General features: G+C 32.9%; 1 protein-coding gene across 1 annotated transcript; it reads right to left on the bottom strand.

Annotated features, from left to right (window-relative positions):
* Window positions 1–10,214: 10,214 nt before the first annotated feature.
* LOC128169743 (uncharacterized) lies at window positions 10,215–11,432 on the bottom strand. Its single transcript, XM_052835831.1, has one exon. It carries the CDS (start codon window positions 11,430–11,432, stop codon window positions 10,560–10,562), a length of 873 nt encoding a protein of 290 aa, XP_052691791.1. The 3' UTR covers window positions 10,215–10,559.
* Between the last annotated feature and the right edge of the window lie 9,371 nt (window positions 11,433–20,803).

Here is a 20,803-nt window from a genome sequence, read left to right as displayed (position 1 = left end):
TCATCCTGTGTACGTAAAAATCACGAAATACAGACGATAGTTTCCAGGTTACAAAGCACAAATAATGAAAACGAAACGAAAATCAGAGCAAGCTAACACCAACGTCATGTGTGAAAACTTTCAACGCATTGAAATATTTAGCCTCAATTTACTTCACAAAATCGGCACCAATATATTTTGCATGTTTCAAAATTTCCCTTCATACGCGAACTGTTGCACAACAAGCAAATTCATCATAGTCAGATCGACCCTTTTTCGTATAATGTCATGGCTGCTTTAAACAAAGAACCTCGTTTTAGAAGAATGGAATACGAGTCTTGGTAAAATGGGTATGCAAACCCGGGCCGTGGCAAAATAAAAGCCGGGACAGATCGGCAATCGTCAATTCCAAATACGCATTATTTTGCAGCAATATTTACAGCGAATACAAATATACTAGTCCATCAAATATCCTGAAATTTTAATGAGATTGGCAGATTATTAACTGCCAATCTTTTTTTTTTTTTTGCCCAGGCCGAGTCTTGCCTACTCATTTTACCGGATGCCGATCCCGAAGCTATTAAACTGATTGAAACACGCCTTTCCTTTACTATTATTTTCGTAATAACTCAGATTTGAAACAGAATTACCCCTTACCTTTTGCAATTTATATTTTCCTTCCCATAAGGATAATTTATGCTAAACTACGTTGAATTTGCCTCGGTAGTTCTTGAGAAGAAGATTTTTAAAAATGCACCCCCCTTTTTCTACAGTTTCAAGGTTTTCTCCGCTTTGAATACAGATCAGACTTTTATTTCTGCAATTTATATTTGCCCTCCCATAAGGGTGCTTTGTGCCAAATTTGGTTGAAATTGGATAAGCGATTTTAGAGAAGAAGTTCAAAATGTAAAAAGTTTACAGACGGACAGACGGACGACGGACAAAATGTGATCAGAATAGCTCACTTGAGCTTTCAGCTCAGGTGAGCTAAAAAAGAAACAAAAATGTTCGATAATGCATATTTCTTGGTAAACAGTAAGATGATAAGCATTGTTTTGTTTGACTTCAAATAGATGCCCGTAATAGAAGTGAATGATAGTTGTAAAAATATTAGCAAAAACATCCGAAAGGTATGCTTGAAACTATATATTGGCGGTCCCAGGAAAAGACCCTGCATCTCAAACTTAGTTTTGATTTATTGACAAAGTAGTGAACAACGATATACAATAAAACCTACTTGGAGAAACAACCTTCATAAAGAATCTGTATGCTTGCACCAAGCAAGAATGTTCATCAAATTTTCCTTTATGTAATATAAAGGGTAAATATAAAACAAAACGCATATCGTCGTCAACAACCCTGATATACATTTAAAGGTCAATAGCATTTTGTACTCCAATCCGGGGTGACGTCACATCGACAGGGTAACGTTGCACAAATGCATATCGTAATCTGGCTTACAAACTCATTACAATTAAGAGAGGAGACATGACAGTCACAGCCGATAGAATGTAAGGGTTTCCAAAAATACTGGCAACAGGAGGTACAAGAGTTCTGGTACACCATTTTGATAAAATGTTTTTAGTTTTTTTTTAAAATATATGATACCTTTTGATATCCCTTCCTGTTATAAAATGGTAACCAATATCTGAAGTACTTTCATGAAAATGACAACAACACCCACCGTGTGCTCTTTGTCGTAATTGGGGAAAAATGGAAAGGTCCGTGGACAATTAGGTGATTAATTATTGTCTAACAATTAGTATAAAAACCTCAGTCAGCATGCGACCCAGTGGAAGATTGTATTTGCCGACAAGGCCGTTCTATCAACCATAGAACATACGATAAGATGACTTGAAACGAGACTGTTGATATTCTTTGTTCGTCAGTAGCTTGCCTCGCCTTAGAAACTGTTAAAACGTAGAGCATGCCCTTGCGTATCGAATTAATTGAGAGACAAAAACATCATATGAAGGTGACAAAGGTATATTGCTACATAAGTAAGGAAAGTTGACTTAATATTATATCAATACTCAATAATATGTGTATATAAGAAAAGTAATGCATTTTATTGCCATCGTTACACTATATTTTGAATAGTAATGCATTATATTACCATTACTTGTAATGCTAAATTTATTGCATTAGAAATTACTAGCCTACGTTGAAAATGTGGAATGCATTGCAATGCATTATCATTACATTCAGCATTACCTCTGCTTCTTGATAACCTTAACATAGGAATTATGGCTCAAGAAGAAAAGGAGTTGAAACTAGAGACGAGCTCGTTGCAAGCAACGATTAGGTTTTCCGTCGTAGCTGCGTCATACTTGTGACGTATTACAAAAAATTGATAGCTGACCATAGTGCAATATTAGATGTGTAAACACTGAGAAACAAAGTATTATATTTCTGTGACCGCGTAGATTTTACGGTGATAGAGAATTCGTCTGGATCTGCATCGGTCGTGTGCAGTAAGAACGGGGTGAGGGACTGTTGGCGTAAAGTGTATAAGGCTGTGGCGCGCTGTGGGCCGTAAGTTAAAACGAAGGGTAGGTTTGCCGTATTCCCGAAGGTCCACCAGCATACAGTTCCAGAGAAATAAACAGGCAATTGATGCAGGATTCCACATTATTAGAAGAGACTCAACGATGGCAACATAACAATCTAACAGACAGACATGTTACAAACAATTCGGATATGGCCAGTAGTGGCCTCCGGACTCAAGACTCTTGGAGAGTCGGACGTGGCTGGGGCTGGCCGCCGTATTCCAGACTGCGCATTGACAATTGTACATAACTATTTATAAGAATCTTAACAATGAGTATACATTGACAGGTAATGATATAAGTAAGCTGAGTGAAAGGTTCACAGATATAAAATAATTAAATAAACTCAATGAGTCTTTGATGTCCAAGAAATGAAAATCTGATAATTGCACAATGTTGTTTTAAGAGATTAACAGTCCTTGAGACATGACACTCTGTCTCTTTAAAAACACATATAAAGTCTGAAAAGTGTCAAACACTAAATAAAAAAGTAACTTTGTAAGAAATAAACTGTGAGAAAAAGTTACGAATTTTACAAGTAAAGTAAAAAAAAAATTATAATTGAATAGTGCATTTTGCACGATGATACTACATGTTTATAACCAAATACAGATCTTAACACGTTGTCTCTAGTTTGATTCGCCGCATTTTATTCACAGAGTGGGACTGTGGTTATGCCCGGTACGAAGGTAAAAAGACCATTGGCAAATGTTTTACACGCATTTTTATCGAACGCAAGCGCCAATGAATCTCTTAGTATATATGTGGAGATTTTTAAAATTTTACAAGTGGTTTTGAAGAATAATTTTGTATTTCGAGGAGGGGGAACATGCGCGTATCAGAAAAATTTTCCGGGGTGGGGGTTGAAAAGTCAGACGGTTATTTGAGTTTGCCAAGGGATGTCCGAGGCATATTTGGTAAGGTTATAATGTACACGTAATTGAAAGAAATTTCGCTGGGGAGGGGGGGGGGTCTGGAACCCTTCCCCTTCTAGATCCGCGCACGGAGAAGACCGATGCCGGTTATTTTACTATAATTTTAACCATTTTTATTTAATTATTCATGTTCATAATTATCAGAAAACCAATATTACCTTTCAAAGCAGTTAAAACTTAAGATACGCATCATTTAGTCTCGGTGAGTATTGCGTCCGCGTACGAAAATAATGGCAATTTTCAAGAAATTCGGATGGACGATCTGTGTCCTAGGTCGTCCATCCGATTCTTTTTCTGACTAAAAGCTACAGACCTGCAGTTAGAGATTGTCAAACTCTTATTGATTATGTCAATTTGTTTGTCTCAAAGAATCATTTTTTAAATCAATAAAGTTTTACCTTTAAAAAAGAAAGAAATCGGGCACAATTTTCAATGTTAGCATTTTACAATTTTATGGTCTAAAAAAATTTCAAGAAACAACTCTTCATTGCTTTATCCGAAATATTGCATGAAAAAAAAATTACATCGCATTTTTTAAATTACAAAAGGATATTCAAAATGAACTTGGATTAACCGCTAACAAACAGGCATAAAGAGAGACTTAGAACCAATTTCTTCTATTTTTTTTTACATCAAAAGAAATTCAAAAATAAATCAGAATATATTTTTTCTTTGTATGCGTTAATGAAAATGTAGATCAGCAAGGGGTTTTTTGTCGTGCAAGCACCTACTTACATATATTATGTAACAGATTGTCACACGGGTCTACAACGATGACAAATATCGAAAAGGCAATATTGTGGGTGAAGGATGAATGTGTAGTTTGTTTTTGAAGCTTATTTTTGATACATGTAATTATATTTATCTGGATCGGTTATGTTTGTTAGTTTGTTTTGTTTATTAAAGAGGGGAATAAAGTAATGAGTAATATCCAAGCACGCAGCATCGTTTTTGAAAGTGGGGGGGGGGGGGCAAACTCATCCAACAAATCTTGACAAGCTAAAAAAGAAATTTTTTTTTTAGAATTTTCCAAAATTTTCAAAATTTCAATCATTATTTCATGATTTTCATACCATTTTTTTTACATGCTACAAAAATGGGGGGAGGGGGGGGGGGGCAACTCCATGATAATTTAATTTTTGATGTAAATTTTTAAAAAATAGTTGCTGCGAGAAAAAGTGGGGAGAGGACATCTTTATGTCATATAACATCTGAAACTGAATTCATTCCACCCACAAGCTTGAAATAATGAAATAATTTTAATGAAAACTATAAATAGACGTCATCAATCCCATATCAAACGACATATTACAACTTGATTCTGCGCGTCTTTTTAATGAATTTATAAACAGCGGCAAATTCTAAAATGTATTTTTAAAGGTAATGTTAGCTGCAAGTCTGTAGACCTTGTATGAAAAATTTCGGATGGTAGTCAATTTTTCCGGGATACAGACCGAGCGGTACATATTTGCAGTTAAGGTAACTAAGAATGATTCCAATAAAATACTTTGTTGAGTAATGCAAGCTTTTAAGAAAGCAATACTTTTATTTGTTTAAAATATAACACCCAACACCCGCTATTTGTAGAACAAGCAGAACCAGTATAAGTCTGACCGGCCTCACCATATACATTGTTGGAATTAAATTGTCCTAGCATTGCATTGCTCTGCATGTACACAATTTCTTTTAAAAATTAAACACTTAAAGTGTTCATCTATATGGCTACACATAACGTACACACGTGATTCAAAATAACCAACACGGAAAACGGTAAAGAATTCAGTCATTGAGTCTACATTTTATAGAACTTGTAAAACAAAAAACATTGCGGGTCTGAATGTTTGTTGATATGTCAATCTATCAATATACAGTTTGTTAATTATTTTCGATTGCTAAGGCTACAGCGTATTTGATGAACATTGAACAACATTTTTTCCATGCCACTTTTTTCCATGGAAGATAGCGAATGTATACAAGTATAAAGCATTTATAAAATTTATTTAATTACCTCTTTAGAATTGTGTATGGAATAAATAATTTATTAGTTGCTGCTGAAGGTTGTTTGGTATTTTCGTTTGTAGATGTTTTGCAAGTAAAAAACCTGAAACGCGGGGCAAGTCATAATTAATATCCTAATAACCGTAACTTAAAACTAGCGGCTTTGGATTCAAATATTATCGTATACGAATATTAAGTTCACTTTTTAAAATCATATCCACGATGATAATTATATTATATCCATCGCAAATCAGTATTTGTTTTATTTTTTTTTTTTTGCTTTAAAAGAATTGTTCTATCGGGAGCAATCCCGCGTTCGTTTAAATTGCCAGCGTACATTTGTCATGTCAGTAATACACATTGTGCTTTGTAAGACGGCCGTGTATACGTATTGTAGAAAAGTTGAGTTTAATTACCATGCATTGGAACCATTTTATTAACACATCTCCCAGTACTGAAACAATTCAAAATGTCTCTGTTACAGTAACACAGTGGGGCGTTAAACGTGTACGCCCAGCTCTACAATCACATGCACTATCGTCTAGGCGACGGCCTGAATAAAGCTAGCGACTCTCCTATCGATCGGTTACCTGAGTCTCGTAATGCATCTAAATATAGACAGGGGCACAGTTATGAAACAAACAACAAAAATAAGGTCAAAGAGGTTCATCTATATGAAATGAGAATGTACATATGAATAAAAACATTTGGGAATTTTATGTGGAATTATTTTTGCGCACTACATGTATCAGTTAGTGCATTACAAGAAGCCCTTCCATAACCTCATAAACTTGCGCACCCCCACAAAAATGGACCGAACTGACAACAATTGTGTCTGCAAATACTGACTATAAATTACGAAAACATTAAATTGAATACTATAGAAGGATTCAAAATTAATTTCTTTACAACTTTGCTTCAATAATGCATTAGAAATGTTTATTCCTTTTTAAGTTATTGACAAGAAACTTTGGACGCCTCTAACTCCCTAATTATAAAGGCCAGCCCTTTTTTCGGCATACCGAATGAAAGGTCTGAGTAAGACCAAGAACTTTTAAAATACATGTTATAACAAATTTTTATCAGGTAGAAAACTAACACGTAAAATACGCGAATTTTTTTGATTTTTTTTCTTACCTTTATTTCAACATCTATACCACCCCTTTTATTTGCGTTTAAATAATAAATAAAATATATCTCGCACAAATTCAATGTATTAGCTTTCAAACCAGCCCATCTTTGAAACTCTGCCAGTCATCGTTAAAGCTAAACCCCCTGGACAAAAGAAGTCGTTAAATTTTACTAAAAGGGGAATAACTCAAAACCGGATAAAGATTTTCCTCAACTAAAATATGCAACGACAACACCACGCGGCATGTTATCAGTCCTGAAAATTTCAAAACAATCAGTGAACAAACGAGCGAGATATTAAGGATCAAAGTTGGCGTCTAGAAGAAAAAAAAAATAATAAGAAATTTGAAAATTTTTCAGAATAATTGTAAGGTTTTCCGCTCCCAGCGGAAAACCTTAATAAGTCAAATGTTCAGAAAAGTTTTAGTACTATCAAACTCTTCTCTAATTCAGAATCATTGGATCGTCCTTCTTTGTTGTGATTACATTTAGGTTTTATGAAACATATCTAGTTTTTATTAATTGAAATTTGACAAATCAATGAAAAAATCAGCCTAGTTGGCATAAAAATCGGACAGTTAAAAGAATTACATTACCTTAAACGCTATAAAGTCCAACTTATATAGTGAGTGAACGATGAACGAACGGTGTGCGAATGCAACTCGAACTGTGAGTAAACGCTGAGCAGACTTTGTTGAGCGGTTGGTGAACGATGAAAGGTGACTGCACTGTGAACATGAATGGAGCGCGAAGTTGATGGTGACTGCACTGTGAACACGAGTGGAGCGCAGAGTCGATGTTGAACGCACGGTGAACTTAAGATGAAGGGTTTAATCGAAATTACTCCGGAGTTATGCTCAGACTGTATGGAATTTATATTTCGCTACGTGGATAATTTAGATGGTTGACAATTTGTTCAAATTATTAACTCTTTTATCAGTAGATATATTATATAATAGTAAATACTTAAAATCGGAAAATTTGCCGCAAAATGTTTGCATAAAATTAAACCAAGTTTATTTAATTCCATGTTTTCCGATTTGCTGTTAAATGAATGTCGTATGTTGATTGTCTTTTCTTTTCATATTTTCCCCTCTAATTTTCTTTTGTTGTCATTCTAAATTCTGCTTAATTGGAGTCATGATCTTTAATCACCAGACCGTTATTTATATAAATTTCATGTGGTTCTTATAAATATCACATTCAAAAATAAGGAAAATGTTTCAAAAATATTGTTTATGACGCGAATAAAAACTTTATAAATATATCTAATGTAGAAATATCAACTCATATTGCTCTGTGAGTATCGCTTAGAGCACATTTATCTTATCCTCATTTCTAAAAATCCTTAACATTGATTACTCCGTAGTTTTAAGAATTGTTTTTTAATATGAGCTTTACAGACAAAAATTCATGAACGAATTAATTAATAATAGATGTATTTACTTACTGCTTTTTTCCTGATGATGGACTACACAATTCGCATATAAGTACGACACGTGAGATGAATTTCCTAATGTTACTAAGAACAAGTTATCATTTTGTGTCCTTTTTTCTAAACACCTTTATCTTTCGAATGAAAATAAAAAAAAAACGCTTAATAATTTCTGAGCGCATTTATGTACACAACGCACTGTGAGTGAACAATGATCATGAACTCTTTGTGACGATGAGCGCAAGCGGAGCGGATAGCACACAAATGTGAACTAAAAATGCACCGCCTGAGCAGGTTATACGCACGGTGACTGAACGCAGAATACACGGCTATTACACGCTGAGCGAATAGTGAGCCAAAGCATGGTGAAAAAGAAGAAAGTTTCGGGTACTATAGCAGCTTAAAACTAAAATTTCCGTAGATTTATAAAAATTGCTTTAAGAAATTCTGGTACAAAGACTGTCTGAGCAATTTAGGAGTCAATTTCACAAGGGTAAATTTCAACTTGTTGACGTCATCAGATATTAGAAAAAAACCTTTTTATATGACTTTAAAAAAATTCATTATTAAAGTATTTCAACTTTAGATCTCCATATTTAATGTTTAAAAATACCCTTGAATTATTGCAATAGAAAGCGTTGAAATATGTAATAAACATCAGGTCAATTTTAAACACGGGTCAATATTCTTCATTAGATAGGAAGATCTGTTCAACCGAATCAAATACTCAAGTACATGCAATTGAAGATCCGTGCCTGGCAACGCCAAATGTGACACGAGTAAATTTATAAAATGAAGAGAAGTAATCTATATTGATGTTTTATACTTTCATGTGTGCGTCCTTTACATCTCGACTTACATTACGGAAAGAAACAATTATTTTTCTGTTTATTGATTTCTTTAAACAATTGCACTTTACCGCCAACCATCTAGTGTGCTTTGCTATTAATACAAATAATGATGCCTTCAAATAAAACAGCATGCCTTGCTTCAAAATGTATTTATCTATAACTGTGCTTGTGATATTCTTCTTATACTGTATGTATTTGTCTTTTGCTTTTCATAGGATTGAAAATGAAAAATAAGAATAAATCATAAATAATCTATGTAAGCAATTGTTGGCCTTTGCTGTTTTACATGTATGCGACACGTTGCGAATTTTGTGAATTATTCCAGTCAAAGTTTGTCTAAAATATTTTAAATAAAAGGTTTATTTAGGTGATTTGTTTTGCATTAACTATTATATTTAAGGATATCCATTTGTGTGCCTGATAGTGATAATCGAAATTTTATTTTACTGCTGTTTATCTCTCAAATACAAACTTATGTGTACACAAATAAATTGACATCTTGAATTACATGAACAAAGTTTACAGACCTAAGAATCAATATTGTTTTTACTTTTTTGTTTATTTTGTTTTTAACATATTTGTGAAAAATATTCGTCAGTTAAACATAAGATTACAACATAAGTAGATCATTTGTAGAAGAAAAAATATTGTCTCATATTTGCAAATGCCAGTTACAAAAAAACCAAATAATGACATTCACGCCGGTTATTTATTGTTAATAAACATTATATATATCTATACTATTGACAGAAACATTTTGCGCATAATCAATACCGCGTTGTCAAAGACTTAAGATAAATCTAAAAACTAAGCCCGACCAATTTTCAGCATACCTCGTGGAACAAGACTAGTAACATTAACATGTACTGAAACGGACCCAGGTTTTTTCCCATCCAAAATTTACATCATTTTGATTATACACATTAACGACATACATAGAAATACTGTTTTAAAAACAACACAGACAGTTACTACAAAAACCGGAGAAATCCTGACCAGTAAAGCCTACATAGTCGCGTAAACTCTTGCGAACAAAACAAGGAAAAAAACCAATAGCAATTAGTATGATATGGAAATCAAAAAAGTTTATACTAGCTTTAATATTCTTTTATTATGTGGTTTAAGATGTTATCATGAAATTAATATTATAAATACAAGAAATGTAATCAGGCATACAATATATCATGTAGATGAAAAATTGGTTAATTTTAACATTTATACCTCGGCGTACTTAATGACAACAATGCGACAAGCTATTCGTTATTTAGTATCTCTATATGTCAAGGATTTACCTTTTTGCTTAAAACCCTATCCTAATTGAAAAAAAAAACTAATATTTTAAATAATATAAACCCATCAATATAAGTAGTGAACTTTAACTACTATAAAGCAATTAATATAAATAGAAGGTATCAATTTTATTTCAAACAATAAACCAATTATCTTCACTTTGACAGCAAATCAAATTTCTCAAATTTTGAAATGTTCTTAACACTTTGAATAAAGTATAATAGGGAATTGTCGTACATATTTATACAGAGCCGTGCATGTATTGATAACTATATGATAATATTTACATATGTATAACACAAAGCACATTGACATAAAAAAAATAAGATTAAAAGTGAAACTTTCTTTTAGTTTTAACTCCACTCTATGTCTAATTTATATCAAAAGATATTTATTCGTCTTTCAAATACTTATAGACGTTCACGATGCCACGATCGTTCCCTACATATATATTTTGTTTGTCGTCTAGACAAAGACAGGTAAATACTATGTTTGATGACATATTTTTCAGCAATATTTTCTTAAAAGCCCCGTCTTCATCCAGGAGATGAATACTAGATTCAAAAGCAACAAGTATGTGTCCGTATTTGTCTGTACAGATGTCCATGGGAGTCAAATCCTCAGGATGTGAATACCGAAACCGATGTTCTCCTGACCTGTCCATCCCCACTACTGTCTTATATTTCTTACTAGATATGATGATGTCTCCGTTCTTGTTCTCCGTGATATATGCATATTCAAATGACGAAAACCGCCATCCTTGTATTCTGTCGTTTATCCAGATGTCCTCAATCTTCAGTCCATTTTCATCGTACCTTGTTATCTTATGAGATAAATGACGTTGCCAAGGACTTTCTGTTACAGTAGATATTTGTATTAATACCAAGATGTGACCATTAACAAAAGAACTATAATGACCAATTATATCCTCCGATTTTTTTGTTTTAAGCAGTGTGATAGATATTTCTGAAGTCTTTTTCTTAATACGATCGCCATATTTGTCGTCATCTTCATCCTCATCTTCATCTTCATATTCCATAAACGGATCTGACTTATATAACAAGGCATCATCTTTTGAAACGCAGAACGGTCCTGATGAATAAACTGTTTCTTTCATATTTCCTTTAGTGTCGACTTGAATTATGTCATTATCCAAATCAGACATCACCCACAGTCTTTTTGATTTGACATATAAAAGTTTTGTTGTATTCTGAACAGGTGTATCAATGGTCAGTGTAGGAATGGCAGACGGAAGTAAAATCATTCTGTCTAAGGTGTCTGTCAAGGTAAAAGTAAATAAATATTAATAACAGGTAATCAATGTCATCTCAAGTTGATATAAAATGATTGCATGCCATTAAAATTGTTTACACGACTGGTTCAAAGACCTATTTCTATACGGAAATCCAATGTCTTTTTCTGTTAACATATGTGATCCCTTGTTATCGACTGTTCATCGATTTTATCTATTGTTTTTTATTCTATTAAATATACTAAATAGTGTATTAAGAGTCAATATATATTTCTATTTTCTCAACTCATTCATATAGTCAAATATATCACTTGAGAGGACAGTTCTGGTTTTTTTTCTCAAATATCTGACCAATTAGATCAACACCGAATCATTTCCGATACCAGTTATTTTATCAAAAGTATATAAAAAAAATGCTGTGCTTTTGAAACATAGAAATGGGACAAAAAATCCAAAACGCTCTCCAATATGCACTCCCCCTCAACAAAAACACTTTAAAATCATGAATATATCGCAGATGCATGCCTAATGTATCTAAAGCAAAACGATCTCATTATTAGTGTTCATCATCTGAGTGAATTATGAAACTTTGCTGATGTTACATTTACCTTTGCTAGTCCAGAATCACTCTTATAAACTCAAAGAAAAGTTATCAAATAAGGCAAACTGAACAAAAGCAGAAAAACATGTGCATGTAGCTATGTTTGTGAGCTAAAGAATGGATTCCAACAACGCATATACAATTTCTTAAAGAAAGGTCTAAAGCGTCCCTCAGGGGAATGAAGGATGGCAGATGTGTAAGAAATATAAAAACATATAAACACTACTTAAGGAATGAATTCAATATTTTTTTGTATTATACGATATAAAGTGGTTTGGAACAGTTTAGGGTTTATAAAAAAAAAAAAAAAACTTAACTAAACTGTTTCAAACCATTTTATATCGTATAAAACTAATAAACATTGAAATCATTGCTGATGATTTAATTTTTTTATTCTTCATTGTCGATAAAAAAGGTCATTTACCTTTAAAATGCCGTAAAATTGTACGAAATTCAAAAGTTACGTCAGGCGTATTAATTTTTTGACGTTAAGCTTACTATGACGTAAGCAACGTTCGTTATACGATAATTTTTTTTAGCCAATCCGAAAGCGCGTTTCAACCAGAATTAAATAATACCGGTATAAAGAGGCTTGAGTAAGTCCAATTTCAATGCCTTTAAAAGTCCAGTAACGTAATGACTCAGTTAAAGATGAACAAGGCTCATAAACCGGTTACACATAAACCCTGTGATTTCCGTTTACCAAATTGCACATTCTTATATCGTAGCGGACGTGTTGTATTCCGCCCTTGGTTTAAGATGTTTCGTATTTCTTTCTTTTTTATGCATTTTCGTTTTTAAATATTGTATTGACGTGTAATTTGAAGTTTGTTTCCTCCTATATTACACTTTGTTCATAGGCGTCGGAACCTGGGGAGCTGGGGGGGGGGGGGAGGAGGGAGGTCAATTCCTTTTTTCTCTATAACTAACTTTAGATGTATTTTAAAAGAAAGGTCATCATTTTTCTAATCATATGACTTATTTTTCTTGAAAAATAAGCTATTTAAGATCAATTCCATGTAAGAATCAATGATTAATTTAATAAAAGGGTCTGGCCACGCATATTAACTTTCTTTCTTTATTATATATATACATGGACACACCTAAGTTTAAAACGCAAAAATACACTAATGGTAGGAGGCTAGGGGTATCCGTTGCCATGGTAACCGAGGCTAAAGATGGAAAAATAGCCAAACTTATCTACTTAAAAGCCATATTAGAAGATTTTGCCCACTAATGTTAACCATCAAAGACATTAAATAATCTATGTTCTATTATCCATTCTTATTTTATAGAAAAAAACTGATGAACAAACCAATAATTTTGAAATGTTACCATAAAAACAGTTTAAAATTTTTGAAATTCGTCTTTTGTGTTTTTTTAAGCTGAAATGGTAAACAATTATTTTTTATATCGTTATCAATGTCCATGCAGAATACATTTTATTTATGAAAAATTGACACCCGTTGCTTTGGCAACAAGGCCAAGAAACAGAAAAACCTGAAAAATTGAAAATGATTTTGATATGCTGTAATTCCTGATTTGAAAATGTTCAGCAATTGTTTTTGTTGGAACTTGTAAAAATATGCCTAAATTTTTATTGTATACCCCGAAAGGTTTTTTTTTAATAACACAGAAGTGTTGTTGATATGGAAATTTAAGTTTCGTAGAAAATCACACAGAAAATTTACTTTTAGAAAAGTTCATAGCAACGGCAAAATTTTTTTAGCAAATGTCAGGGTTTTTTTAAGCAGCTTTCAAGTTCAGGACATACTTGATATTTTCTTACCCATTGATAAAAGTTATCTTTACTTTTTATAAGAATAATACCCATTCAAATATTCCTCAAAATATTAGAATACGCCATATTTTTTAGTCTGTTACCATAGCAACGGTTCTCAATTTTTATTTATAAATTCATAATTGCACAACCGCAATAGTGTATACCAATAAGTTAAAGATTTGCATTCTTAATTCAAATTAAATGAAGAAATCATATTTTTGAATTTCTCTTTAGCTACCATGGAAACAAATTAAATGTGTTTCTACATAAATGTTTTTCTTTTTTTTGAAAAATGACAATTTTGTTTAATAATATATTCTACCCTAAATGCTCTAAGTTGTGCACATTACTTACAATATGTTCTCAAAAAGGTATTAAAATGTCATTTTTACATCTTTACCCTCTGTTACCATGACAACGGGACCACATAACAACAAATAAATTCTGTTAACCTTTTTTACTCATCAAAGTATCAAATTGTATAGTATGAAAAAAATCCGAGAGTATGCGTGGCCACCGAATTTTGATTCTTACATAGAATTGATCTTAACACAAAAATGAGTATGATAATCTGTATTGGATTAATTAAATTATGTAAGTCAAAAATAACAAATGCACGAATATTAATGGTATTTGCATGTTTAAATACAGCGTTTTGGCAAAGAGAGATAACGTTTTTAAAATGTATGTACATGTATACCAGTGTCTCATAATATTGCGTTTCTTATCGTATAACTGTACATATCTTTATTTACAACATCATAATGATAGTCAAACTTAGCACAATATGAATTTCCTTTAGCTGAATACCTACGATTATGTTTTTTAATCAATCATTTTCTGCATTTCGAAAACACAATGTTCAACACGTGAACAACTCAAAACGATGAGTTGCGTAAATAACCCTGGTAAAGATCGTTTGCTTATAACATTCATACATTTTTGTTCTTAAACCCCCTATCACTAAATTAGCATAAGCAATACATGTCCCCTACCGGTTTGTGGAAATTGTGAAAACAATGCAATGCAGAATATCGAACCCGAACATTAAACAATTGGAATATAAAAAAAATTAATTTTCTCGACAATATGACAACCAGATGCTACAAAAGTGTAAACTTGATATGTAGTTTGATATTTTGAAGCTGTTCAGCAAAGTTAATATTATTCCTCAAACGCATAAAGAAAAAAGTGTGGAAAACTGAAGTCGGACAGACAGGCGGACGGATAGACGGACGGACAGTCAGCCAGACTGACGGACGCAGAGGAAAGTTATAGTCATCTCCGGTGAAAACCGGTAGGAGACTAATAAACCATGAAAAACACATGTGGTAGTTATAAATAAATATATATTCTCCTCTTCCAGCACGGCAGTAAAACACACTGCGCATGACATCTTTTATATTGCCATGTGAACATCTTGATATTTTCTTTGTTGATACTACAGCCTTTATTGAGCACTAATAAACATAATGTTTTTTATCTCATAGGGAGTAGCGGTTAATGTGTGGAGCAAGGAAATATTTCCAGGGAGGTGGAGCTGAGTTAGATTAAAGCAATAAATGTGTATGCGTTGGCCGTGGGTGAGGGCATATTTTCTGTAATATTACTAATAGGTCGTGTTTGAATTTTTCGCAGGAGGGGTCCAGACCCTACCCCCTCTGTAGATCCGCGAAGCACGGCATAAAAAGCGGATTTAACGTTGGTTTATCGTTTATTTAAGTTATAATCTATAAATAACACCGGAAATTACTTTTATCATCACAAAATCTCAGCTGGTCTGAATACATTGATTGCAATGTAAAGTCTACATACAAAATATTAGGACTCTTACAAAATCTTAAGTATAAAATTGGTAGAGAACATCTCTTGAAAATGCCTTAATTGTGCTGGATGGCTGTTCTGTGCATGATTCTGACAAACTTGAAAAGGTTCAATTATGCACTGATGGAATTTTTACTGCGCTGCCAATTATAAGCTCAAAGGATGTGCTTTATTCAGAAACAGGATGGAAACCTTTTAAACTAGACGCTACATTGCAGAGATAACAACTATGTTCAAAATTAAAATGGGGATGGTTGTCACGACCAAATCGTAAAAAAATAGTAATTGCAGTAGTATCAGTTGTTTTTTATGTTGTGGATTTATCCTGTACTTAGCCCCAGTGTTTTCATAGAAATTAATTTTTTTATCCCGTATGGAGCTTAATTTTTTCAGTTTTGGTATTGGTCAGCAGTAAAGACTCAACCTGGGTCATTCTACCCGCGTTGTTAGGGCTTTATAAGGTTAAGGGTTTGCAGTTTTGGGAAAAGCGCACGATTTCTACACACGGATCTGACAACGTATAGTTTAGTAATTGCCTGGTAACTAAACCTCCTGACAGGATAATTTTACTATTACTATAAATAGCGGACAAGAGTTGCCAGGTGAATGTTACCTTAGCGTTGTATGTTTAACAGTGTCACGTGTATGTCGCAATATTTGTGCATTATAGTCTTATAGTGTAGTGTTATGTTTAGTTATTTAATATATAGTATAGTGTAGCTCCCTGTGCCGTTCGCTACAGTGTAAAAATATTTCTAAATGTCGAGAATTCACTTTGTTTAAATGTATTGCACGGAGACTGGTTAGGGTCATTAATACATTATATTTATGTAAGCTCTATTGTTAAAGGTTCCCGGGGGGTTAGTCTCATTTAATGCATTGGCATGAGAGTGGCTATGGTGACTGACAGCGCGTGGTGGACGTACGGAAGAGTTTCCGGAATTTGAGGATTACCTGGAGCAGGAGGTTACAAGTGGACACAGTGGACAATGGTTTGGGGTAGCGGAGATAAGACGATTGACGCATAAGGCGATGGACCTTCTCGCGTTCTATGTTGCTGACATTTGGTATATTTGTAAATATTGTATATAAATATTTTATTGTACATAGAATTGGTTTTATCACTGATCCGAGAGCCAAGTCATGGGGATAATTGTACCTAAGTATTCATTTGATATTATTCCTAGCAAGCTTGAAGACCTATTACACTATAACAAACGAAAAAATGATCAGTTTAATGTTAGTAAATGTAGATTAGATTTATTAAAAAAAAAATCATGTGTAATCAATGCTGTTAACCAGCTGAATTCATTAAATGTAAAAGCCAGAACAGCCAACTCAACCAATTGTTCTGTATACATATGCCTAATGTTTCGAAACCCCATAAGTATTTTTCTTCTAGTATGCGTTTTACCAACATAATTCAAATTCACACCAAGCTGCGACTCAACTACATGTATTAAAATATGATCTATATAAACGTGAATTTAAAAATTATCCACTGTGTTAATGTGGTAAATCAGATGATATGTTTCATTTTCGTTTTTTAAAAAAAATTATTCTAGAGCTAGAAACAACTTGTTTGACCAATTATTTATGCTAGATTTAGTCAATACTAATACTAGTTTAGTTTTATATGGTAACGGTAACCTACTCTTACAATTTCATGTTTACTTCTGTGCACAAATTGATTATCGATTCAAGTAATGTGTCTTTGTTTATTGTGAATATCAGCATATATTTGAATTCTATATGCATAACAATTATGTTTACGTTTAAGGAGGAAATTGAATTTACCAGGCCTTTTCTTTGATAAAGGAATGTTTCTTGGGGCAAACACTTTGATGCGGGTATTGTTGTCATTATTGACAGCATTTAATTTTACGTGTATATGAAAAAACATATATTTGAAATATTTAAATCGTAAATGCAGATGCGCTAAATGATGTACCGTATTTTACAAATTTTAACAAGTTTTACGGGGACACATTTTTGTGTATAATTTTTTTTTTAATTTTTTATTAACAGAAGGTTCAAATTTTGATTATTAGTATGTTTTTTAAACTTTCAGCCGATACTATCGCAAAGAAGGGATGTTACGCAAATAATCGCGAATTAAATATTTATAAGTGAAACAGTATTCAAGAGAATTGCAGTGAAAGGGTAAAATAGTTCTTGTGTACACAAAACGTTCCACTGTTAGCTGTTTAAGACATGCGTACTTTTAGTCTAAATAGACATGTGCATGAAACTTAAAATAGGTACGAAATATAACTTCAGGTACATCGACAAATCAACATTTTCTATAAATATTCATCAAGTAATCTTGGTAATTTCTATGATATTTTGGATATAATGATATTAATAAAAATGAAAATCAAGAATTCTTGTTATATGATTTTTGGGTATTGATTTTAATCAACTCTCCTATGCAGTTACTCTGCCAAAACGACACTGAAACAGTGTTTGGACCCAAGCATAAATCATCACCGCTGACAAGACTTATTTCTTGAACATAATCGATAAATTCGATGTAATGTACGCTGAAGCTTTTTTTTTTTAAAGAAACGTATTTACAAATACCGTTGGAAATAGGAAGACTTTAAATAGTACGAACAATTTAAAAGTTTTTTGCAGTCGTATGTATTCCTACTCCAGAGTTAAATGTAGTCTCGTTCAACCATCGGCTGTCTCCGTACATCTCAGACAAGCAGAGTCAGTCTATATTTAGAGGTCGAATTAACGGAGACCGCCGAACATCTGATTGAACAAGACTAGAGTTCATTATTGGTTGGATCCATACAATATTTGAAATATTTTGAATACCGATACATAATTTGATGAAATCAATTCGATTTTAAAATATTACACAACATGATTTATAAGAGGTTTTCTCGAAATTCTTGTCGGAAAAGTCCGAGAATTCATATATTGCGTAATTCAAATACAGATTATATACTACTTGCCAAGCAAATTAACCTATCGTTGATTTTAGGATAAATAATGATCTCTAAAATCAATTCCCGTCAATACTTCAGTACTTTGATTATAATTTATGGCTACAAACTTTAAATTATTGTCACTTGAATTTAGCAATGACCAAAAAAAAAACACAACAAAATGCACATGGGATGACAAGGGCATACAGGGGATGGCATAGGCCTACAGAGAGGGTAACACAGAAGATGGCAGAGGATGTGTACAGAGAAAGAAAGGGGTTGTAATGGGGTCAACATGCAATAACAGGCTTGGGGCAAACATGGAGTGTGCAATGAGTGTAAGTACAAGACAGAGCAAATGAGTAAAATATGTGTAAATATATTATTTGTTCTAGCCAATATCAAGTCTATGACTGCATTATAATTTACGTATAAAAAAAATTTGCTGATCATATAAGAAAAACGGTTTTGGACCCCCCCCCCCCCCCCGGAAGGATGTAATAAATGTGAAAATAAAGATACTATTGAGCAGTTAAAGAGCTAAATGCATACTACGCACTCACCATTCCTCACCCGGATTAGAATTTTCCTGATTTTGAGAATTTCTTTTTCATTTTGCTTGTAAATATTTTTTTGAATGATGCTGCCGCGCCCCCTTTTAAAAAACGTTCCTGCATTGTGGGTCGAAATTTACTGACGCCGAAAAATTCTGTGGGATCAATGTGCAAGAAATACATTGTGACGTCACTCGAAGGAACGACAACTCTGTTAGTCTTATGTAATGGAATTATTTTATTTACAATGCATGATGTACATAGTCTTTTATCTTGTTCTCGTGAGACTGTGAAATGGGAAACAATATTTACAGGGAATTACTGGGACGATTAAAACAAGGCATTACTGGTCCGATTTACTGACGCCAAAACAATCCGTTGAATGAATGTGCAACTATTCCGAATTTTCTATTCACACACGCCTTGCCGGTGTAACGAAGAATTTTGACCCGGGTTGAAAATTGACCCGGGGGTATATTTTCAACGTTGAATATTGAGACCAAAGGTGTTGAATAAAGACCCTAATCTGTTGAAAATTGACCCGCATCGTGGAATTTTGATCATGAAACCGGTTCAAAATTCCACAGCAAAGAAGCACAAATGAACAAATCAATATTTACAACTTGAGTCAATTTAATTAAAAATTATCAGTTTTTACGTATTTATTCTTTAGATTTACATGTTTATTTATGGTTCAGGGGGGGGGGGGGGGGGGCAAAAAAAAATCATTTTTTTAATTAACGCATCATTTCTTTAAATATGTAATAACTGTTTTATTCAAAATCCAATAAACCTTTAGCTTATAATGATGTTTTGTCTGATATCTATATTTAAAACAATGTTTTTTCAGAATATTTGTGTACATGGTTAGACGTTAAACTATTCAATACAGTAAAGCTCCTTTTCTTTAATTAGCTGGACAAGTGAACAAAGATAAATAATTTTTTAGAAATTACAATACGTCATGTTGTTTAATTTGGTTTTACATTCACCCAGTAAATTGAAAATATACTGTTTATTGTAAATTTTCTGGGTGGGTGTAAATACAAAATTTACAGTATGTCGATTTGTGATTTTTGTGTTTGCACCCACTCAGTTTGTTGAAAATGTGATTATCTGAATTTTTCATTCACATCCATCCAGGCAATAACAGTGTACAGAATGATGAGACGCTAACATGTACTCTTTCATGAATGATACTGTTTTAACTATATATCTTGATAGCCAATATTATTTTAGTGTTGTACTTGTGCCGTTATGATAGGCACCTACATTATAATAAAAAACATTTTTTTTAAACAAACTATCACCTTCAATTATACTTGCAGAGATACAAACAAAAGAATGAGATATTCATGATCCAGCCCATTGGAAAAGAACAGTAAATAAAAGGGAACTATATAATAAGGAAATATACATGTATAATACTTAAATAGGCTTAAACAGTGTAACTTAAGAGAATCAAAAACGCTTGGGAGCCCTAGTATAACTATAGACATGGGGAACAATTTCACAATTTTATTTATCTCAAAAATCAGAACTACTATAATGTATATGAATAATAGTTAATATTAAAAACCTATTAAAAACCGCCTCTCTTTGTTGAGTGTATTTTGGACATCCCCAAAAAATCATAATTCCTGCAGATTCAAACCCACAGTATAAACATCGACTCTTAATAA

This window comes from Crassostrea angulata, unplaced genomic scaffold, assembly GCF_025612915.1.
Source record: "Crassostrea angulata isolate pt1a10 unplaced genomic scaffold, ASM2561291v2 HiC_scaffold_204, whole genome shotgun sequence".
In the NCBI taxonomy this organism is placed as follows: domain Eukaryota; kingdom Metazoa; phylum Mollusca; class Bivalvia; order Ostreida; family Ostreidae; genus Magallana; species Magallana angulata.
This window is presented reverse-complemented; position numbering and strand designations above follow the sequence as displayed.

Excerpts from the sequence above, each read along its gene's own strand:
- LOC128169743 (XM_052835831.1), bottom strand. The coding sequence starts at position 11,432 with ATGATTTTACTTCCGTCTGCCATTCCTACACTGACCATTGATACACCT.